The 25,342-nt window shown below is 42.4% G+C and overlaps 1 protein-coding gene across 1 annotated transcript in view; it reads right to left on the reverse strand.

Annotated features, from left to right (window-relative positions):
- Nucleotides 1–292: 292 nt before the first annotated feature.
- Nucleotides 293–25,342, reverse strand: part of CPVL (carboxypeptidase vitellogenic like) — a 212,441-nt gene continuing 187,391 nt past the window's right edge. The window contains exon 13 of the mRNA XM_073630166.1: nucleotides 293–476. Within this exon, the coding sequence (XP_073486267.1) occupies nucleotides 360–476 (117 nt within the window). The 3' untranslated portion in view covers nucleotides 293–359. The remainder of the gene's footprint in view (nucleotides 477–25,342) is intronic.

Consider the following 25,342-nt stretch of genomic DNA (forward strand, 5'->3'; position numbering starts at 1 on the left):
AGAAAGGGGGCAAATAATTTTTCACACAACTGCACATGTTTTTCTCCATTGTGCATACGCTGTATTACATAAAGAAATGATGGCTTGATGTTATCGGCTTGACAATTATGTTTAATAAAAACAGAAATCCTTTTATGCAATTAACTCTATGTCACTCTGAATAAAAGTTTATATATGCACATATACGCATGCACAAACACAAATACACACATACGCACACAATATTGTGTATATTCCACATTTCAATCATACACAAATATCAGGGTTTGCGCTTGCCACTTAATAAAGATAATTTTTTTTTTTTAAGAAAAGTTTTATTCATTTTACCAATTTGTAACAGAAAACGATTCAGGGACAGCTTAGAATTCCATCTCACAGTTAAGATTCCTGCATTTACTTATAAATCTGTCAATCATCACAAATGATCTTTCAGCCTGGTCATATGGAAGGATGTGGCCTCCTCCTCTCACTATAACCTAAAAAACAGAAAGAAAAAGGGGGTTATGTGCACAAATATTTAGAATGTTAAATGCATTTGCAGAAATCATGCTTACAAAATAGGTAAATTAATTCTATGTAAACCGAAGACCTTTATATGTACTGTATACCTAACTAATTAGATTACCAAGAAATTCTATGCTTACAGACAAAAAAAATGCATTTCCTTACCAGGATACCAGTGGCATCACTAGGGTTGGCGTCACCCGGTGCGAAAAAATGGTGCGACCCCTCCCTCTGCCAGCCTGCCACCACCGCAAACCCCCCCTCCCCCCCCCCTTAGCCATCCACAGTGCTCTGTCCTGCTGCTCTGGAGTGACAACAGGACAGGCAGTAGGACACTGAACAGGCTAGTGCATCAGCATGGCTCCCCCCCAGCCTGCCACTGTGCTACTTGATGGTGTCACCTGGGTGCGGTCCGCACACCCATTGCAACACCACTGTAGGATACTACACATTTTGTAAACTCTCTTAGATTTTTATAAAAGATAATCAATAGGCCCTCTGATTCCTACTGTATTGAATTGTATTGTAAGTGTACGGTCTGCCCTGCGCTGTAAAGCACTATGCAAACTGTTGGCACTATATAAATCCTGTATAATAATAAGTAATCGGGAGTAGGCTTGAACAAATCAAATTATAGATTTAGGCTATGTATATGACCACAGAAAACAGAAGTGTATCCAGTTTGTGTGGCTCCAGCTATGATCAATTGATTGACATCGGTACAGCCAACTTGCCCATACAAGGATGAACATTTGGCCAGTTCCTGCTGGATCGGCTAAAATTTGATTGGTCTATGGCTGGCATTAGTTGATGGTGGGGTACAGGGACTAGTAGCGATGTGTCTAGGTTAGGAAAAGACTTTGGCTGTTTGGGTGGTCACACAATTGCCTGAACTTTAGCCCGTTTAGCACCCTGTTTGGCAGGAGCTGGAAGCTATGCATCATATATAGAAGTGGTATTTCTACTGCTTCTTTATACGATGGCTTCCTGCAGTCACTGGTTCCATATTCCGATAATCCCCCCCCCAACCACCAGGCAAGCTTGGTCTGGTATAGATTTTTAGGGGGATCACAACGCATTTTTTTAGTGTGTAGCGTTTCCCTTAAAATCTGTACCAGACCTCAAGGATCTGGTATAGATTTCCTGGGGAACCACCCACTTTTTTTTCCAAATACCAGACCCCATACCAGACTCAAAAGGTAAAATACTTGAATGTATTTGTAACTCTGCGCAAATTCTTTATTTTTTCAGAATTGCTGTAGGATGCTCTACAGCAAAAATGACATTTACAAAGAAGAAAAAAAATGATACAGTTTGAATTACTGGCAAATGAAAATAAAAATATAAAAAAAAACAAATCCCTCCAAAAAGGTCAATCAAAATACATAGCAGACCCTTGCAGGGGTCTGTGCATTTTTTTTAAACAAAAAAGCAGTCAATGCCAGACATCTGCCAAAAATTTGAAAACATCTTTCCTTTGTAAATGCCAGAGCTGCTACAGTACTTTCTGTGTACATCACAGAGATGCGCCCGTTCACAGGCAGGATTGGGGTCCTCCAGGAATGTAATTTAAAGGAATTGGACATTTTTACTTAAAGCATATAAAAAAAGCATTACTCCTGGACAATTTTTTTTATTTCTACATTGTACATTTTCCCCAGAGTCTTAATCCTGTGTTAATGCTGGTTTATAAAAGGGCATCTGGCACCTGTTTGTTTATAAAAAAAAAATAAAATAAAAAAAATGGCTTATCCTGCTGGGAAAACCAGGCAATGATTGGAATATCTTTTGGGGTGTACCCTGCTTTTATTAAAGCTGGCCATAAACATAACGATTTCCCCATCCAAGCTATGAATGCCCCATTGCTGGCTACTGTATTCGGAGAGCCAAGACTTGTGGCTGTCAGAATACCTGAAAAGTGACTATAGCAGCCGGGCTGTAGTCAATGTTTGGCCAACCTTTTTCTGCTCTGCACCTTCCATTTCTTAACTGAAGTTGGTATTTATCTTGAGAGGGGGTATTGGGCTGGAAGGGTGGGGATTTGGGAGGGCAAAGATTTGTATTGGGAGGGATGAGTGTGCAAGTTATTTATTTTTATTTTTCCACAAATTTTTTTTTTTTTTTTTTATTAGGAATAGTAAGAATAGTGCATACAAATCTTAACAGAGATCACAAGAAATCATTAAACAATTAAGATACTTGTGTACAAATGAAGAATACATCTTATAATTACGACATGAAGCGTTTTAACCAGGAACAGATCATTAAGACAAATTATAGCATAGACAAGGTGGAGGATCACTTATTCTCTTTTCCCCTCCCCATTAAGGTTCCAGTTATTCCATCAGTGGGAAGAGGTGGCTTATACAGTGCCTTGCAGAAGTATTCACCCCCCTTCACATTTTTCGTGTTTTGTTGCCTCACAAACTGGAATTAACATGGATTGTTTGAGGATTTGCATCATTTAATTTACAGAACATGCCCACAACTTTGAAGATGATTTTCTTTTTATTGTGAAGCAAACAAATTGGATAAAAAAAGTCAATGTGCATAACTATTCACCCACTAAAGTCAATACTTTGTAGAGCCACCTTTTGTGGTTATCACAGCTCCAAGTCGCTTTGGATAAGTCTCTATGAGCTTGCCACATCTTACCACTGGGATTTTTGCCCATTCTTCCTTGCAAAACTGCTCCAGCTCCTTAAAGTTGGATGGTTTGCGCAGTGTGTTTGAGGTCATTGTCCTGCTTGAAGGTGAACCTCCATCCTAGCCTCAAATAACACACAGAGTGGTACAGGTATTGCTCAAGAATATCCCTGTATTTAGCACCATCCATCTTTCCCTCGACTCTGACCAGTTTCCCAGTCCCAACTGCAGAAAAACATCGCCACAGTATGATGCTGCCACCACCATGTTTCACTGTGGGGATGGTGTTCTTTGGGTGATGTGATGTGTTGGGTCTGCGCTGGACATGCGCTTTTTCTTTAATGGACAAAAAGTTCAATTTTAGTCTCATTAGACCAGAGCACCTTCCTCCATACATTTTGGGAGTCTCCCACGTGCCTTTTCGCAAACTCAAAACGTGCCATTTTGTTTTTTGCTGAAAATAATGGCTCTCTTCTGGCCACTCTGCAATAAAGCCAAACTCTACGGAGCGTAAGGCTTATTTTCGTCCTATGTACAGATACTTCAGTCTCTGCTGTGGAACTCCGCAGCTCCTCCAGAGTTACCTTAGGTCTCTGTTCTGCCTCTCTGATTAACGCCCTACTTGCGCGGTCCGTGAGTTTTGGTGTGCGGCCTTGGCAGGTTTGCTGTTGTGCCATGTTCTTTCCACTTGGCTGTGATAGATTTGATGGTGCTCCTAGGGATCATCAAAGATTTCGATATTTTTTTAGAACCTAACCCTGACTTGTACTTCTCAACATTGTCCCTTACTTGTTTGGAGAGTTCCTTGGTCTTCATGGCAGTGTTTGGTTAGTGGTGCCTCTTGCTTAAGTGTTGCAGCCTCTGGGGCCTTTCAAAAAGGTGTATATATGTAATGACAGATCAGGTGACACTTAGATTGCACACAGGTGGACATAATTTTACTAATTATGTGACTTCTGAAGGTAATTGGTTGCACCAGAGATTTTTATGGGCTTCATAACAAAGCGGGGTGAGAATACATACGCACATGCCAATTTTTTTATTTCTGAAAAATAGTTTTATGTATATATTTTTTAATTTTACTTCACCAACTTAGATGATTGTGTTCTGATCCATTACATAAAATTCAGATTAAAAAAAACATTGAACTAAAGGCTGTAATGTAACAAAATAGGTAAAAAGCCAAGGGGGTGAATACTTTTACAAGGCACTGTAGATTTGTTCCAGGTCAAAACAAGGAAAACAATATATCATTGTGTATGGTTCGTGGGGCAGTTGTGAGTTACAGCAGTGTGGCTGGAAGGGTATTCATGCAACAAGGAAGGGGAAAAAGAGGAGTAGAGAGAGGAGAGAAGGGGGAAAACCAGAAAAGAGAGATAAATTAAAAAATAAAAAAAAAATAAAAAATTTAATAAAGAAAGGGGGGGGGGTCCACACATAAAAGGGGAAGAGGGATAGGAGGACAAAAGAGAGGGGGCTAGGTGTTACTATTAGATACTAGGCAACTAAGAGTGGACCCGTTCCCCGCTACTACCCGTCTCCCAGGGGGGTAGACCATGTCAATTACCGACTGCATTTAGGGAACATAATGACGATAGCGTTCAGTAGTTTTGAAGTAGGTCCAGCATGACCATGTGGTTGAAAATTTTTGAATTCTTTTCTTGAGAGATACGAATCAATTCTTCCATCTCCTCCATCTTAGAGAGCCTAGCAAACCATTCTTTATTCGTTGGAATATGCATAGCCAGTGATTTATAATAATCCCTTTTGGACAGGGGTGTGTGATGTAGGAGGAATTGTGCGGGGGTGTAGTTCAAGGTGAATGTAGTGACGTGCGCAATGAGATCATGTACTTCGCCTCCAAAAGAGTCAGAATGGTCTTCTGTTTCCCCACATCGCCAACAAGTGTTGGGAATGGTGGGGGAAAATTTATGGAGGCGTGAGGGTGTTTTATACCATCTGGTTATTACCATGTAGCAGTTTTGTGGATGGCTACATTTAGGGAGCACTTGTGAGCATATTCATGAATAATATCCCAGTCCTCTTCGGTGAGAGGTTTCTGTATATCCCTGCCCCAGGAGGCCTGTGAGGGAGCCGGAGTGGAGGTGGCAGCATACGAGAGGAGGGTGTATAAGTAGGAAATTAAATGCCTTTGTGGTGATTTACGAGTGCATAGGGATTCAAAAGGAGTGAGATGTCTTGTCCATTTGGTTATGTGCGACTGGGTCGAGAGTTGGATCCTTCTGTACGTCCAAAAGGAGAGAGGGGATCCCCTTGAGAAAAATTGGCATGCTAGTACATCTTCATACGGCCATTTGTGTTGTAAAAAGGAATTAGACTCACCTGGAGGAAAGTCTGCATTTTCTCTTAAGGAGGTCAAGGGCCCCGAACTGAAGCGAATGTTTCGGACATTGTTGCCCTTCTAAAAGCCTGCAATGAGGGATAAATAAGCGGTGTATTGTGAGGTCCTCCTGCCAAGGTTTGGGTGTTAACCAGGGAAGTGTAAGGGGGAGGACGTAAGGAAATTTTCTAGGGTCACCCATGTCTTCCTTGATTTGTGTGTGTTCCAGTCCACGATTCTCGTGAGGTGGCAAGCCAAGTAATATTTATGTAGGTCCGGTAACCCAATTCCCTCTTTAGCTTTGCAAGTGTAGGATGGGTATATTTTATACGGGGGGGGGGGGGGGGGGGGGGAAGAGTTTCTCCAAATTAACGTGGAACAAGCCTTCCTATAGATTGAAAAGAACGATAGAGGGAGGTGGATTGGAATGGTTTGCATTAGGTAAAGTAGCCGTGGGAGGACAATCATTTTGACCAATGCTGAACGGCCAAACCACGAGACATTTAGGCCCATCCAGTCCTTGAAGTGTTTTTGGGTCTTAGTTAGGGCCATAAGGACGTTCTGAGTGTAGAGGTCTGCCAGTCAGCTTGTGATTTGGATGCCTAGATACATAATAGCATCTCTTTTCCACTGGAAAGGGAAGGATTCCTGACAGTGGGTCACTTCTTAAAGAAAGTGTAACATTCAGGGCATGAAATTAAGTAATTCATTTTGAGGTTTGACGGGCCTCCAAAATATTCCATGTCTTTCATTAGGTTAGGCAGGGTGATCAGAGTGTGCAAATTTTTGATTTTTTGGGGAGGAGGGGGGTGGGGTGAATGGGGATTTTTCTGAAAGTGTAAAGTGGGGGAAAGTACTGCTTGTGGGGAAAATGTAGCATTTTCCTGACCCGTACATTGTGTGTTACACACCCCTGGCTCCTGTGCTCTTTTAATTTTATACTCATGACCCGTAGTGTACATTATACACTCCTGTCCACTGCATTCTGTGCATTACATGTTACTGACTCTTGCTCTGTGTGCAATGTACTTCTTACCCAAAACAGACTCAGCACTGTGCGTTACATACTCCTGACGCTTTCATTCTTTCCATTGCACACTTCTGACCCCTGCACTCTGCTTTACAGACTAAAACTGTATTCTCTATAATTTACATAATTTTCCACCAAAGTGCTCATTTTCTCAACAACTGCTGGTTGCCAAGCAATCCCTGACTATTCTTTTTTAGGATATAAAAGTAAAAACATACAGAAGTACAAAAAACGATTGCATTTCTTATGCAGCATACATATAGATAGCTTCTAAGAAGGTAGGATTAATGACATCCACTTGTTACATTCCTTACAGTTCCTGACTATTCTAATTAAGTTTTTTTTTTTAAGGTAAGCTCAGACAAAGTGTTTGCTCTATTTTCAGTGTGCACAAAAAAGTTTTTTTGTAAATTATCGTTCTGAGAATTATATGCAGTTGTGGAACCCCTTGTGGCAGAGCAATCAAAGCTAAATATTTTAGAGGTCCAAGGACCCTTTAGCCCCTAACCATCATTAAGCCATAGTGCAAATCCACTGCTTCCTGCTGCTCAGATTGACAGCTGCATGACAGGCTGTCGGCAGCTGCAGCTATTTGTATCCATTTGCCCGGGCTCGGCAGCTGCTGTTATTTACACACAGCTGTCAATATCAGAATCAGTAGAACAGGAAACAGTTTGGCCACACCAATTGTTCACTGCATTGTGCACAGCAAGCTGCATTATTACGATCCTTAGGGCACCCCAGGTCTGTTACAATTCTAGCAATGCCTGGTGGGGGGCCCACTGGAAGAGTTTCCTGCAACCCACTGACAGGAGTGACTGCAACATCAGAAGAAGCGGAGCCCAATATCTGCTGGAGGGAGGATTTTGCTCTCTCCTTCCTTTCGTGCTTTCATTCTCAGAGGGCACCTCACTGGATGGAGGTGTAAACAGAGTACACAGCAGGTGGGGGACAACTCAGCTCACCCTTTCCGTTTTAGAATTCTCCCTCCCTTGGGGCTTGTTTACACCAGTAGTAGAGCCTTCTGAAGAGTAATCTGCGGTGGACAGCTTTTGCCTCCTCATAGCGGGTTTTAACCCCTAAAATCCCATCACATGCCACTATTGGCCCCCTCCACTTCTTTTTTTGGTGGAGGCGAGGCACAGTTTACCATCTTTGTCCAGGGCACTAGATGACCTTGTCCCCAGCACTGCTGGTTTGTGCACATCTACTTTCATGTAAAGATCACTAATCTAACAACCTAGAAATGTCAGCCCTGTTCAAAGTCCAGCTTCAGAAGAAAAGAAAAAACAAATAAATCAAACATCTAGCTTAGAACGATGGAATGATAAAAATGTCAAATTATCTTATTAAAATAACTTTTGAAATGTATATTGAGTGGAGGTAATAAGCATCAAATTGGCAAGAAGGCATACATAGAAATTAATAGTATGCAGGTAGGAGACAGTAACAGACTACAATCAAAGCAGATGTTAAACTATACAATGATAGACTCTATAGTTCTGTATTTTGCAGAGAATATAACAACGCAAGAACTAGCACATCTGGGAAAAAACATTTAGAGAATGTAAACTACCAGGGTTAGGAAAGAAGCAAGTCTAAGAAAGACTGCTAGACTGTTTGATGTGTACAGTTAGGTCCAGATGGGTTCCTGCAGGGGCAAAAGAGGTCTACAATACAATTTATAACAGACAAAACAGTAAAATGTGTGTGTGATCCATGATGCAACTAAATGTTACCTATAGACAATAGAGGACTGAGACCCAATTTTTCTGAAAAAGTTGAAAAAAAAAAAAAGCGTTTTGTTGTTAGATCTTTTAAGAATCTGACATACATCTAAAGCTACCCATCTTAAAGTAGTTGTAAAGTCAGAAGGTCTTTTATCCTAATGCATTCTATGCATTAAGTTAAAAAACCTTCTATGTGCAGCAGCCGCCCCAGCACCCCCTAATACTTACCTGAGCCCCATCTCTCTCCAGCCATGTCCACAAGTGCCTCGGTCGTCCTGGACTCTCTTCCTGATCGACTGAGACAGCAACGATGCCATTGGCTCTTGCTGCTGTCAAAGTCAGTTAGCCAATCAGGAGAGAGGGGGCAGGGCCAAACCAGAGCTCAGTGTCTGAATGGACACAGGGAGCTGTGACTTGGCTTGGGTGCACTTGACAGGAGGGAGGGGCCAGGAGAGCCAAAGAGGGACACGAGAAGAGGAGGATCTGGGCTGCCCTGTGTAAAACCACTGCACACAGCAGGCAAGTATAATATGTTTTTTTTTTCTCTAAAAATAACAGACTTTACAATCACTTTAAATTCTTCATGTTCACTTAAGAGTGTAAAAAAACAAAAAACTAAATTAGTACAGCTATGCAATACATGGATACATACACATTTCCCAATGTTTTATCCCTTTATAAAAAGATTCCAAGTTGTTCTGCCAGAAATCCAGTGTGGCCCTAACTTCCTGTTTGCTTGACAACATATGCCTTTTCTGCTCTAAAATTCGAAGCGGTTTGGTCGGCCCTGCCTATTGGATAACAGAACACTGCCCACCCCCACGTATATATATTTTCCAGAAAAACAATGCTGCTGGCTTGACTGCCAAGAGCCTGCACACACACACACACACACCATAGCTCTTGGGAGATGTAGATCTGGGGGAGAGTCTACATCAATAGGAACAGAGCTCCCAGAAGCTGTCCCTGTAAGACTTTTACAAGGGAGTCATAGTAAAAGGAGTTTGTTGCTACAGGAAAAATAAAAAATTAACACTGGGATATGTACAAGGATTCCCTTCAGTCAAGCATGAAAATGTGTGTTAAATCTTACTTAGGAGTACAGCCTATCTTTTTTTTTTTTTTTTATTTATTTTTAAATTTATTTTTAATTTTATTACTTTTCAACAATTACATACAACAAAAAACAGTAAAAAAAAAAAAAACAGAATATATCTTCCAAAAAAAATAGAATGAGTACAGCCTATCTGTTGCAGCGGTCTATTTTTACACACCTGATATTTATCCTCTGCACTGACCAGCCATAATAACTAAATGCTGGTATCTTCATCTTCTAAATGGCTCTAGTTCTGAGAGTTCAGGCCAGTGTGTTTGCTGGTTCACAGACTGTTCTCCCTGGTTTTACTGCCTCTTAATCTACATAATACAAACTGAAATAGAGGCTGTGCCCTAGAGAATTATGTAATAAGATCATGTTGTCCCAGGCCTCCTGAAAAATGCTTTGCTAACACTGGGTACACACTTGTTGAAAATCCTGCTGTACAGCTGTCTGTCCGACAGACAAGTTTTTTGTGGAAGGGACATGCTGTAAAACCATTGTGTATTCTTGATCCTTTTAGTTCAGGAAAGTTTTGAGGCAGTACAAGTGTATTTAGGGCTGCTTCACAACAGATGCAGCCCAGTGCATTTTCTAATCTGCATCAAAAACGCATGCACAGGGTTTTCCATGTATTCCAATGACCCTAGTTCACACCAGTGCAGTGCATTCCAGTGCCGTCAGCAAAGTAGAAAATGCTGCATTTTTTCTGTATGGTACGTGGCAAAATACACCAGAACATATCAAAATTTCCTGAATTGGGATGAAGAAAAAAGAAAAAAAGCGGGGGAATAAAAACAAAACCAAAAAAAAAAAACACCAGAATGTATCAAAAACACTCATGCAGAAATGCTTTAGGAATGCACCTTTTCTGAAAACGCAGCCTGCACGAAAACCAAAAGTGCAGTGCAGTTCCCCACCCCCCACGCATCTTAAAAATGCAGTGCGTAAGTGTCACCCAACCTTAATTAAAGTGCTCGTCTCCGGCTGCAGGGAAGACGGAGATAAGTACCTCCATTCTACACACCATAGGGTGACATTAGTACATTAAATTTACATTAGCGCTGGCTGTTCACTTACAAAAACAAATGATCATTCAGTGTTGCAGAACTGTTTGATGTATCGACCAGCACAAAGGATGAATGCCATCACCCAGCAGCTCTATCGTACAGTGCAGTAGCCGTGATTGATCATTTTAATTTATGAATGAACTGTTGGCGCTGGCAGGGATGTGTGATAGAGCTGGTGGCCGCTAGTAAGCATCTACTGCATCTGCAGATACATCACACAGCCCTGCAGTGCTGACTGATCTTTTACTATTAATAAAGTGGTTGTAAACTCTTTCTAAAAAAAAAACAAAAAAAAAAAAAAAAAACACCTGCAAGACAAAAAGGCACAATCAGCTAGTATGCACCGCTCTGACCAGTGTCATGTCGCCCGGAGTTATTTATGTGTTCGCGGGCTCCAGCGCTGTGATTGGCCGGAGCTGCGATGACGTCATTCCTGTGCATGCGCACGGTCATGGAACAGCTCCTGAAGAAACGGCATGAGGGAACCGTTTCTTCAGTGCGCATGTGCCAATGACGTCGACACATGCGAATACTGAATATTTACTAAACGGTGCAAGTTTAAGAGATATTCATGGTACCTACAGGTAAGCCTTATTACCTGTAGGTAAAAGTGGTAGTACAGGGTTTACAACCACTTTAATAAACAGCACTATCAGGACTGTGTGATGCATCTGCTGGACCTGCGTATGGTTACCAGCAGCTCTATCGCACAGCCCTGCCAGTGCTGATCGTTTATTCATAAATCGCACATTCAAAATGTGTGGGGATCTTCACAAAGTAAGTTTACAAACGTCAAGACTGTTCAGATTTTTAGGAGTAGGTTAGAAATAATTGAAATACAATATGGAAATGAATATAAGATTTTGGCCATAGATGCACTTTAACCCTGCCAAGCCGACAACCTGCAAGCCCTTTAAGAGTTCTAAAAGCTGGGAGGCAGAGGTGGGCATTTTGGTCATGTGACCGCTGTGATTGCCTGCCACAGCGGTCACATGATCAGAAAGCTCCTGATCGCAAACATGCATTAGAAGCTTACCGATCCCCGCTAGCTACCGTGCTGGGAGCTTGAAGGGAGTGCACTCAGCACGGCAAGTGGATTACACAGGGCCGCATATATGCAGCAGCTCAGCGTTAAGGCCCACCCGCCGAGAGGCCACATATGCCAATGGCCAGCGTGAAGAGGTTAAAGTATGCCCACACTACTGTATAGTAGGCACCAGAAAGTGCCAGATTGCAAACAGACAGATCTACAGTCATCATCTTTCCACTGCATGGGACTGCAAAATTGGTGTTCAGCTCCCAAGGACTGTCTTTTAAGAAGGGGAGAAGATACACATACTCTTCCTGTACCCCAGAGCTAGGGGTACTTTGCAGGGCTCTGGCAAGACATTGAGAGCCAATGCTGCACATACAGTCTTGAAACTTCTGCTGCCTACTATACAACCATTACACAGCCCAGTCAGGTAAACATACATTAACTAAAATATATGTGAAGAAAGTATCTGCATCTTCAAGTTTTAAAATGGCTTTCAAGAAACAAGCAAGAGAGTTCAGAAAAAGCTTTTAAAACTTTGGATTTTCCTTGAAAAGCAGCCGTCAAATGATCCTGTGTTTAACTTGGAATGCCCCGTACACACGGTCGGATTTTCCGATGGAAAATGTCCGATCGGAGCGTGTTGTCGGAAATTCCGACCGTGTGTGGGCTCCATCGGACATTTTCCATCGGATTTTCCGACACACAAAATTGGAGAGCAGGAGATAAAATTTTCCGACAACAAAATCCGTTGTCGGAAATTCCGATCGTGTGTACACAAATCCGATGGACAAAGTGCCATCAGAATAAATAAAGAGATGAAAGCTATTGGCCACTGCCCCGTTTATAGTCCCGACGTACGTGTTTTATGTCACCGCGTTCAGAACGATCGGATTTTCCGACAACTTTGTGTGACCGTGTGTATGCAAGACTAGTTTGAGCCAACATCCGTCGAAAAAAATCCTAGGATTTTGTTGTCGGAATGTCCGAACAAAGTCCGACCGTGTGTACGCCCTATTAGAGTTAACAGCGTGTAAACATCTCTCGAGCACCATTTATACATCCACAAATACACACCAATTCAAAAGGGTCTCCATATAGCTAACAGAATACTAAAGAATAGTGAAAATAAAAATTTTAAGTAAAGAATTCACAAAAAAAAAATAAAAAAAAAAATATATTATATATATTATATATATATATATATATATATATATAACTCTCATATTTTACAGTTTATTTCCATTAATCTAATTACACTGAAGGGACAAGACTAAAGCTGGGTTCACACTTCTGAGAATGTGACCGGTTCTCAATGGAGCCAGTTCACACATCTCCGGGGTGGCCGCGGAGCGCACAGCAGAAGGGTCCTGTGCATCTTTGGCTCTGTTACAGGTCCGAAATCAGGCAAAAATTCGGACCTGAAATTTGTTGAAGGGGGCGCACTGGACCCCTACTGTGCCCCTGTGAACCAAGCCTAAAGCAGGTCATAGACGGATTGAAATTCGGCCGGTTAAACAGGAACCACCCGAATTTTGATTTGTCTATGGGCAGGCTGGTTGTACTGAAGCGGATCCATCGATCAAATTCAGTACAACCTGCCTGTCAGGTTTTCTTGCCCAATCACAGCTGGCGACTATAGCAGCTAGCAGTAATCATTGTATTCTGCCTATGACATACATGTATGCCAGCTATGAGTAAGCACTCGCTGTGAGTGCGAAACGCGTCAGCTGATCCCTGTACACTTCTGCTGTAGTGTTTTTGTATACCTCCATGATCCATTTTTTTACTAATAAAGGCACTTATCAGACCGGTGTGCGGCTTCCAGATCCCTTCGCTTTTCTCTGCAAGACATTAATACTGCTTCCTTCAGAGCATACAACAGTGTCCGCAATATAGTGACACACCTTCCCCCCACATTCAATGTGACAGCGCTTGTCTCAGGTAAGTGCATGGAGTGGGAGACAATGTCAATTTCTCATTGGTTATTTATCTCCTTGATTCAGTGTGGTTGGAAATTGGTAAGAGGAGGAATGGCGGTGCGCTGTCATGCACTAGATCTCGGCTTCAACAGGGCATAGAAAGTACATGCACTTTGTACCCCAGGGGACAGAAGCAAATTTAAAAAAAAAAAAAAAAAAAAAAAAAAAACTTACGAGGAGAGACTCCCTCTTAACACATTTTATTTTTTAATTTGTCACTAGTGCATTGATATGTAAGGGCAACTATAACTTGCAAGCATGTTATAAAGATGGCTTGCTTCTAATAGTTTGTGAATGTGAAGTTCATGTTCGGTTGTACAAAAACGTATTTAAAATTTAAAAAACAACAGCAAACATACATTCATTTGTGTTCGTCTTGCTTACAAAGATAAATACTGAGAGGAGGATACATTTAAACAGCTGCAGACGTTCCTGGGTGTGTGCCAAACCATGCTAGACTGAGGAGGCCTCAGAGTAAAAAAGGAGCGGGATTTTATTTCCAGGTCCCTAACAGACAGCCAGAACAAACGAGCTCCAGCACTGGTGTGAAAATCACCACCAAACTGTAGTTACATTAGCATGCAAGTGGCAGAGGTAATCACTCTACAACCCAAACATGGATGAAGGTCAAATGGGTAAATATTGCTATCACTATTTAAATCCTGAAATTAGATTTTCTAAACCAGGCTGCCATACATGTCTATATCGGAAAAGAGCAATGTCAGCCATTTGTAAGTCAGCTGTGTAGCATATGTGCGATTACTGATGGCCCATGTTAAATTACCATTGGGGACAATTATTATTGTTGATGGATTATCCAGTGTCATCTCCCCAGATGCTATACAACAAAAGTGATTCAAACGGTCATTTCAATAATACAAATTACATAAAACTTTTGACACATGCATACAAAAGGATATTAAATGGGTGAGTCTACCTATATAGGCTCACAGTGTAGGGGAGTATGGGGCAAGTTAAATCAGTATTAGGGTCCTGCACCATTTTGGTGCAAATTCAATGCAGTGCAATTTCAGCCATACAGTTGTATGGCTGAATTTGCATCGCACAGACATCGCATGTGATCTGCACAGCAATGCGGTGCGAATCACATGCGGTTTCTGTCATCACACAAGACATTAGCATGGGAAGAGTGGCGAGTCAACATCGGAGGAAGAACAGAGCAAGAGCAGAGGGAGAAGACAGCGCAGAGAGGAGACCTGGCAGAAGACAGGGGACAGAGAGAAAAGAACCGGAGAGGGCTAGAAGACATCAGCGGAGAAGAATCGAGAGGGGAGAAGAACTGGCAGAGGCAGAAGACATCAGCGGAGGAGGGAGAAGAGCCGGAGAGGGAAGAAGAAATCGGAAGAGACGCCGATGCTGCCTTAATAAATTACTTTAAAAACCTGTGTACTGTGTCTTATTTTTGACACTTTTTTTTTTTTTAGGTGAATGGGTAGGGGTGCAATGCACCCCATACTTATTCACACAGGGTGGGGGGCCGGCATCTGGGGACCCCCTTGTTAAAGGGGGCTTCCAGATTTTGATAAGCCCCCGCCCGCAGACCCCGACAACCAACGGCCAGGGTTGTCGGGAAGAGGCCCTTGTCCTCATCAACATGGGAACTCTGCGCCCCCCCGCCCCAAAGCACCCACCCCCCCATGTTGAGGGCATGTGGCCTGGTATGGTCCAGGATAGGGGGAGGCGCTCGCTCATCCCCTTCCTCTTCCTGACCTGCAGGGCTGCGTGCTCGGATAAGGGCCTGGTATGGATTTTGGCGGGGGGGCGCACGTCATTTTTTTGGGCGTGGGAGTTCCCTTTAAAAGCCACACCAGAACGAAGGGCCTGGTATGCTCTTGGAGGGGGAACCCCATGCCATTTTTTATTTGGCGTGGAGTTTCCCCTAAAGATTTATACTAGGCACAAAGTGCCTGGCATTGTTGGGATCAAAGTTGGATCCCCGTTCATTGAAGTCGGGTGGATGTCGGACTTCAAATCGCAGGGCAAAGTCGGATCCACAGTCGCTCGACCGTCGTGTCGTACCAGTGTGAACCCGGCCTAAGGCTGGGTTCTCACTGGTACAACACGATTATTGTACGACTGTCATCCTACTTTGCCCTGCAACATCGGTCCTACATTGATCTTACTTCCATCCACTTGAATGAACAAGATCAAATTTTGCTCTGAATTTGAGATAGTACGTCTTGTCCTTTGACCAATTAAAACAATCCCAGTGTGACAAATTCCTTTTACTGCTGCTGTAATCACCATGTCGGATGTCACAAGTTGAATGGTTAGAACAAGGATCCTACTTTGATCCGACTTCAATGACATTCAGTTGGCTGAAATAGGATCAAAGTCGGACCAAAGTAGTGCAGGAACCTTTTTCAAAGCCGGACCAACTTGTGTCGGACCAGTGAAGATGGCTCTCATAGGGAATCATTGAGTTACACAAGTCATGCGACATGTGCTTCCAAATTCGGTGCGCATGTTGTATCAGTGTGAACCCAGCCTGAAATCTGGAAGACAATTGGTTTCTATGCAGAGCTGCACCAGATTTCGCACACTCCAATTTCAGCAAGTCCCCCCCCCTATATAGTAGAAGCTACATAAAGTTTATCTAGTTCCCGCCAGAGGTACGCATATGTGCCTCTTTTCAGTTAGGCTTTAATGCAGAGAGGTTGCATATATGCGTCCCTATGTAAACAAATTTCTGTGCTGATAGCGCACTCCTGGCACAGTTATTGCTGGGTACCGGACAGCGCCCGATGCATACTTGCGATCAGGAGCTTTTAAATCATGTGACAGCTGTAACTGTCAATCGCAGCAATCACATGATCGGAATTTCCACCTCCAGGCATTTAGAAACTTGGAAAGGGTCGGGAGGCAGCGGCGGGAAGGGGTTAAACAGCACTGAGAGTGTGTGCGTGCATTACTGAAGAAAATAGTTACCTTGGACCAGCTTAGTCCAAATGAACTATTTAACATTAAATGAAACATGGAGATCAGGTTTAAAATGAAAAAAAAAAAAATGCTGTCAGAAATAAAGGCACATACCATTCACAGCATCAAAGACTCCGCTGCCAATTCCAAATTATTATTATTATACAGGATTTATATAGTGCCAACAGTTTGCACAGCGCTTTACAATGTAGAGGGGGGACACTTACAATACAGTTCCATACAGTAGGAATAGGAGGACCCTGCTCATGGAGTTTACAGTCTAAAGAGAGGGGGAGGTAATAACTGTGGGGATGATCTGATGGACAGGACTCCGATACAGTTTTTAGATGGAGGTGGGGTAGGCTCCCTGGAATAAGTGAGTTTTCATGTATCGCCTAAAGGCGGAAAGGGTAGGCGTTAACTGGACATACTGGGGCAGGGAGTTCCAGAGGATGGGAGAGTCTCCGGAGAAGTCCTGGAGGTGAGCATGAGAGGAGCCAAAAAGGGATCTGGAGAGCAGGAGGTCTTGGGACAAGTGGAGAGGACGATTTGGGCAATATCTGCAGATGAGGCCAATACTAGACCGTTATGATTATGCTAGTGTGGAAGCCTCCCTGTCCCCCCCCCCCCCCCCCCCCCAAACACACACACACATATATTTCTACTGGCCCAAAACTGTAATGGGCTGCTTTCCCGGCCAATAGGAAAATGTTCTAATAGTTTGCAGGAGAAATGAAAGGGTCATCAATTTCTAACTCTATTAGAAACCGCCAGAGGTTTGCCCATCAGAAGGGCTTGGTGTTGGGTCATTGTAGCAAGGTTTTGGAGATCGGTATGCGCACAAAATTCTAGGTGTCTTGTGTATAGGAAGATTAGCGGTTTAATTCAATATAGATCATGAATTCAAATTTGGTGTAAATTTGTAGTTTTTAATACTGTACAGTTAAGCGGAGCTTCCACTTTTAATAAAATGGCAAGTCATAATACCTTTATATTACTTCTGATATGCTGAATCCTGCAGAAACTCTTCACCAAGCTAAAATTTCAAATAAGGTATTTTTTAAGAACAAGCCTAATAAATGAATACATATTGGAAGACCTTTATTTGAACTATTGTGGATTTAAAAATGAGCCTAGCAAGATCACCTCCATCAGAGTTCCTTTTAACACCTAAATTCAAAGCAGTTTGCACTGATGGTAATCAGCTTCTTGCAGTGGGGGGTTCGGGATTTTTATGTGCAGAGTCAACTCATAAAATGACAACACAAAGGTTAGCATGGCCAGAGGGGAGCAGATGTGTAACCGCTGGCCTCTTTATTCTCCACTATCCAAGTATGGTAGGAGGAAACAACATCTGCCAGCAAAATGGTCTGATCACACACTAACATCCAGTGTTTAACAAACAAAGGTGAATGCGGACTCTGGAGCCAGGGCCAATTAATATGTGACCCGCATTTCCTGCCTGAACTTAGCACGAGGAGGTTACAAAGATCATTGTATGGGCATTATAATTAGACTCAGCACATCATGTAAGAGAAGCAAGCTGTTCTCAGAATTAGATTTCATACATGAATTCCCTTATATGTTGCCTATAAAGAAGATCGCACTTACAAGGTCATGTTGGGTACCACACTCCAGAGTTCACTAATATAGAATTTCAATGCAAAAGATTACTTTCTGTCAAAGCAGCCAACTGTGGCTGATATACTGATAAAGAGCCCAGGTTTGGAGACTATGAAAAGATTTGTCTATTAAAATGTCTCCGCTACTAAACCTTAAAGTGGAACCTCACGTTCCCAATCAACATTGATTATTTTTAATCCTCATGCTTCCAGCATTAGTAAACAGTTAGGAAAGTATATTATATTTACTTTTAAACTTTTTCTTGTTACATTTCTTAATTTACTTCCTGGTTTCTTGCCTAGGCAAATGATATCATACATCCCAGGAGTCTTCAGGAGGGGAGGAGAGAAGGAGGGGCTTTCTCGGCTAAGCACACTCTCCTGCATGCATGCTTGAGCTAAGGATGGACATGGATGGATGGGGGAGTTTGCTTTAAATATTAAAAATTAATTAAATAGTGTTTTTGGTTTGTGGTGCTCAGATACAGTGAAGATCTGCTTTAAAGTGGTTGTAAAGGCAGGATGATTTTTTTATCCTACTGTATTCTATGCATTAAGATAAAAGCCTTCTGTGTGCAGCAGTCTCCCTACAGCCTCCCTAATACTTACCTGAGCCCACCTCTATCCAGTGATGTTGCATGAGAGACTCTGCTGCCCGGGACTCGCACTCCTCATTGCCTGAGACAGCAGTGAAGCACCATTGGCTCCCGCTGCTGTCAAAGTCAGTGAGCCAATGAGGAGAGAGACAGGGGGCAGAGCTGGGCTGGGCTTGGACTTTGTGTCTGAATGAATACAGGGAGCTTAGACTCTGATTGGGGGCCACCATAGCAAGCTTCTTGCTGTGGGGGCACTCAACAGAAGGGAGAGGCCAGAAGCACCAAAGCAGGACTTGAGAAGAGGAGGATCCAGGTTGCTTTGTATCAGGGGTAAAAATATAATCGAATATGGCCAGGTGTAGGCTGGATCAATCTAGGGCATCCCAGATAGAACGTTAATGAGGTTAATGCTGGTCTATTTAACTGACAGGTGCCTTGAACGTGTAGAATTGAAAGACTTCGTGGCAGCACACTATACTGATAGCTGGCTATACTCGGTGTGTGTGCTGCCACTAAGTCCTTTAATTCTACACGTTCAAGGCACCTGTCAGGAAATAGACCAGCATTAACCTCATTAACGTTCTATCTGGGATGCCCTAGATTGATCCAGCCTACACCTGGCCATATTCGATGATATTTTTACCCCTGATACAAATTGATTGCCGTTTCCTTGCCGGATTTGGCTGCCTGTGGACTTGTTGGATCGTACCATTCAAATCTGGGGACCCTCTTTTATGGACGTATACTGAAGTTGAAAACAGCACAGCCCATTTAATTTTAAATTATTTTATTACTTTTTCTTTTTTCGTCCTTTCCTTGTGGAAAATAATATGCCAAAGCTCCTGAGGAAGCGTTATTAAACACGTAAAATGTAGAGCAACTTGAGCGATTTTTTACACTGTCCTCTTTGAAATCTGTTACGATTGAACAAGTAAAATGATCGAATACTCTGTTTAAAAATATATGTACTATGTAGATAGTGTATGTAAATTGCTCTCAGGTATATCATTTATGTGAATCTATGTAAGTTATTGTATATGTTTTTTTAACAATTTTTGTAATAAATATTCCAATTCTCTTTTTTAAATGTTTGTGTTATGCCTAAAAAGTCCATCATTCCAACCACCTTCTAATAAATTCTAATATCGGGACGTGGCACTTGTTATCTAGGCATTGTATCCACAGCGCCACTTTGTGGTGATACGAACCCCTTTAGCGGCTAAGAGGATATCATCATTCTGTTGCAGGCAGGAAGAAGCATTGTTTCTTCCCCAGTAATCAGACTGCAACATTGTAACTTTGTAGCAAGTCACAAAGTGAGAGGCTGCAGCAATGGGCTGATCTGTCAGACTTTTGTGAACACAACCTAGAACTGCACAGACACCAGGAGTTACTGATGTAATGTTCTCTGGGCCAGGATCTCAGTCCAGAAAACAGATACTGACCCTGGCTAATGTCCAAACAAATATGGAGCCACCCTTCTAGGGAGAAAAGCAGAGGAAAATTTTACGGGAAGTGCTGTGAACTCTTTGAAAGGCAATTACATCTGTAAACGTTACACTTTTTTGCATGCATGAATATATCTGATGTTAGGTCCACTTTAATTCATCGCAGTGGACCCAGCAAATTGACCGATTTTCACCAGCCCACCAGGAATGTTTTCACAACTGGCTCTGAGATCAAGGGAGTGATCTCTACATTAGTTGGATTGGAAACAGGCGAGTATAAAGCTGGCCATACACCGCTGGCTGAAGAAAAAAAATTCTAACAGATTTTTTCAATCACACCAGGGGCGTATGTACAGGGATGGCCATTGTGACCCGCTCCAGGCTCTTACAGCCCCCCTGTACACCTGGATAGGAGGGATGGGGGTGGCAGCATGTAGAGGAACCAATCCCTCCATGTAGACTCTGAATGCCCGCTTCCCCTCCTTCCACCCTCAGACATTCAGCGGCTGTGCAAAGTAAATGGATGGCATCAATTCCTCCACATGCTGATCCCACCATCTCCTAATCTCTGTGCTGCTGCCCTGGGCCCGTGTCCTTCCCTGGCCCCCCTCACCCCTTGCAGTCCTGCTGGGTTTCCCTCTGCTGCCAGCTGCTGCAGGAGATCTGTCAGGGTGGAGAGCGGGTAAGGAGCCAGTAAATATGTCCTTTACCAGCCGCCCCCCCCCCCCCCCTTAATGAATAGAGCCTGTGATCGGTACAGATTTTTAATTTTTTTTTATTCATTCATAGTTGGGGCATAGCTATTCCTGTTCATTCTTTCTGTGCAGCTGAGGCTGCAGAGAAAGGGACTAATGAAAATGTCCTCAGTCCCTTTCTCTGTCTCAAAAGTTAGATATCAGGGGGTTTAGACCCTTCATATTTCACCAAAGCCCCCCCAACGGGGATCCTAAAAATATGTAAAAAATAAAATAAAATGGTCTTTGGCATTCTGCCACCTTGGGGGCCCAAGATGGCAGGAAGGTTGCCTGCTGTGGAACCGTAATAAAGGGTCCCACGATGGGAGAAAAGGGCCCCGGGATCAATGGGAAAGGCCCTGGTTGGGGGCCCTTCATGATTTCTTGCACAGGGGCCTTAAAGGTGCTAGTTACGCCTCTGAACTACACTATATAGTGTGGATTGGCAAATCCTTCTGCTGGGTTACTGGTTGTCAAAATGCTCAGTGGCGACTGTCTGAATACCCAAAAAGATGATAAAACTTTAATGGTCTGTTCACACTAGAACGCGGTGTGGGAAACCCACGTTCCATTCGTGTTTTCCTGTACTCCGTTAAAAACGCACTGCAGTTGCAATCTGCAGCAGGTGTCAATATTAGGCCAATGACACCCCAAACACAGGTTGCAAACGCAGTCGCATGCTACAGAAGTAGCATGTGATCCAGTTGTAGTGAGTTTCCAAAAGTAGTGCACACACTACATTTGCGGTACGGTGTGATTTCAGCCCATTCAAAATAATTAGGCTGAAATTGCACCGCACAGAACTGCATGTGCGAACCATATGTTCCTGTGTGATTCCCATGTCTACCGGCCCTAACGACTTTGCATTTTTTGCAGTAAATGTACAACACATGATAAATATTACTTGTAAAAAAAGTGTGTAACACGTCCCGACGCAAACATTCTTATGCCAAAAAAGCGACCGATCTTCAAAAGCCAACATCTCTGCTGACTACGGTTTTAAAAAAATCTTAAGAAAACATTAATTTTTTTTCTTTTTTTTTAAAATTACAGTAGTGTAACTATACTAGGTACTCGTTTAGTAGAATGGTAACCTCAGGGAATTATGTACAGTATACAATACAGTACTGTACTAAAATTATGCCTATTCCAAGAATAACCCATTTCAATTTGTTCACATATACGGCATATAGTGCCTAGCAAAAGTATTCACCCCCTTTGGCTTTTTACCCATTTTGTTACATTACAGCCTTTAGTTCAATGTTTTTTTAATCTGAATTCTATGTGATGGGTCAGAACACAATAGTCTAAGTTGGTGAAATAAAATTAGAAAAATATATACATAAAACTATTTTTCAGAAATAAAAAACTGATAATTGGCATGTGCGTATGTATTCACCCCCTTTGTTATGAAGCCCATAAAAAGCTCTGGTGCAACCAATTACTTTCAGAAGTCACATAATTAGTGAAATAATGTCCACCTGTGTGCAATCTAAGTGTCACATGATCTGTCATTACATATACACACCTTTTTGAAAGGCCCCAGAGGCTGCAACACCTAATCAAGAGACACCACTAACCAAACACTGCCATGAAGACCAAGGAACACTCCAAAAAAGCAAGCAACAGTGTTGTTGAGAAGTAAAAGTCAGGGTTAGGTTACAAAAAAATAATATCCAAATCTTTAATGATCCCTAGGAGCACCATCAAATCTATCATAACCAAATGGAAAGAACATGGCACAACAGCAAATTTGCCAAGAGACGGCCGCACACCAAAACTCATGGATCAGGCAAGGAGGGCATCAGAGAGGCAGCACAGAGACCTTAGGTAACTTTGGAGGAGCTGCAGAGTTCCACAGCAGAGACTGGAATATCTGTCATAAAGCCCAACTCTATGGAACATATGGCTTATTGTCATCCTATGTACAGAGTGGCCAGAAGAAAGCCATTACTTTCAGGAAAAAACAAAATGGCACGTTTTGAGTTTGCGAAAAGGCATGTGGGAGACTCCCAAAATGTACGGAGGAATGTGCTCTGGTCTGATGAGACTAAAATTGAACTTTTGGACATCAAAGAAAACGCTATGTATGGCGCAAACCCAACACATCCCATCACCCAAAGAACACCATCCCCACAGTGAAACGTGGTGGCAGCATCATGCTGTGGGGATGTTTTTCAGCAGTCGGGACTGGGAAACTGGTCAGGGTTGAGGGAAAGATGGATGGTGCTAAATACAGGGATATTCTTGAGCAAAACCTGTACCACTCTGTGTGTGATTTGAGGCTAGGATGGAGGTTCACCTTCCAGCAGGACAATGACCCCAAACACACTGCTAAAGCAACACTTGAGTGGTTGAAGGGGAAACACATAAATGTGTTGGAATGACCTAACTCAAAGCCTAGACATCAATTCAATAGAAAATCTGTGGTCAGACTTAAAGATTGCTGTTCACAAGCGCAAACCATCCAACTTGAAGGAGCTGGAGCAGTTTTGCAAGGAGGAATGGACAAAAATCCCAGTGGTAAGATGTGGCAAGCTCATAGATACTTATCCAAAGCGACTTGGAACTGTGATAGCCACAAAAGGTGGCTCTATAAAGTACTGGCTTTAGGGGGTGGGGGGTGGGTGGTGAATAGTTATGCACATTGACTTTTTCTGTTATTTTGTCCTATTTGTTGTTTGCTTCACAATAAAAAAAAAACAAAAAAAAAACAAAAAGAAACCAAAAACCATCTTCAAAGTTGTGGGCATGTTCTGTAAATTAAATGATTAAATGAATAGGATTGCCATAAAGGAAATCTTGCTTTAGGCTTTAAAAGTAATTCTTCAATTGCTCAACTGAACAAATCTCAGCAGTGTAGTTATTAAATCATATTGCCTAATATACAACACTAGGGCAACATTAATAAATCAGTGTATGAAAATACAATTAAAATATAGCACAAAAGTAAATAAAAATCATGTCAAAAATTACTTTCAGGCAAATGTCATAATTGAAAATATGTACTTTATTAAATATGCAATTTCTCTTTAACACCCTTATCCACACTTGTCAGGAAACAAATCGCAGATATATATGACCTTATTTAACGGTTAACAATAAATATTTGCTCAGTCTGGGTTTCGCCTAATAGAACTGTACATCTGACAATACATTTCCCTTTTTAAAAGTAACATTTGATTAAAAAAAAAAAAAAAAAAAAAAAACTATTTCCCACCCACCCTTTCCTTCCTTATTTTTATATAGACTAACAGACAGCTTCCTCCTCTGACTTAACATTTTATATTCATACAAAATCCTTAGGCAAGGTGGTGTTGGTTGGTTTGGTTTCTAATTGCCTAAAACTTCCTTAACCCATTGAGTACTAGCCTGTATAAGCCTCTTCATTATTGGGCAATTTTTCACTGCCTTGATAGTCTGACTGACAATTAATGCAATAGTGTAGCCAAATCGTGTAGCCCAGGTTTACGTGTTAGGCCTCATGTACACTGCTGCTGGTAAACGGACATTTAACTACTTCAATACAGGGCACTTACACCCCCTTCTTGCCCAAGCCATTTTTCAGCTTTCAGCGCTGTCACACTTTGAATGACAATTGCGCGGTCATGCTACATTGTAACCATGTGAAATTTGTATAATTTCTTCACACAAATAGAGATTTCTTTTGGTGGTATTTAATCACTTCTGGGTTTTTGTTTTTTGGAAAAAATAAGACTGAAAATTTTGAAAAAAAATAAAAGTTTTTCTTAGACTCTGTCAGTAAATTTTGTAAATAAGTAATTTTTCTCCTTCACCGATGGGCGCAGATGAGGCGGCACTGATGGGCACTGATGGGCACTGATGAGGTGGCACGAATATGCCGCACTTATGGGCACTGATAGGTGGCACTGATATGTTACATTGATGAGCACTGATAGGCAGCACTGGTATAGGCACTGATGGGTGGCACTGGTGGGCACAGATAGGAGACACGGATAGGCGACACTCATGGGCAGCAGTGATAGGTATTGATGGGCAGCAGTGATAGCCAGCACTGACTGCCATCACTAATGGGTACTGTTTGCTGGCACTGGTGGGCACACTGCTGGCACTGGCGGGCGCTTTATTGTAAGTGCCCTGATTACATGCTTAGATGTCCTCTGTGAGGAGATGCCGCTGATCGGCTCTCCTCTCCTCACACTCTGTCAGAGATGGGGGTCGCGCCGTGTCCTAGGAACACAGCACGGCTGGGGGCATGCGAGAGCGGCCATTCTGGGCGCCGTCATATGACGTCCACCCAGAACGAGAGTCGCACCTCCCCACCGTCATTTGACGGAGGGCGGGCAGCAAGTGGTTAAAAGCAGTTGGGCGTTTTTTTCAGCTGCCCCTGAACTATCCTCTATGTTATCTTATCAGTACATGTACACAGGGTTGTTTATAGTCATTTCCAGGCAGTTGAGTTTAGAAGCATTTTTTTGGAAAGCAAAAAAATGTGTTCAGGACGGATGTTCAGAGGCATTTGAAAATGCCAAATGCCTGTAATAGTTTGTAAACGCGTGTAAAGGTGGTGACTCGTATTTAGCCGCGT

Source organism: Aquarana catesbeiana, linkage group LG05 (genome assembly GCF_042186555.1).
Source record: "Aquarana catesbeiana isolate 2022-GZ linkage group LG05, ASM4218655v1, whole genome shotgun sequence".
Classification (NCBI taxonomy): Eukaryota; Metazoa; Chordata; class Amphibia; order Anura; family Ranidae; genus Aquarana; species Aquarana catesbeiana.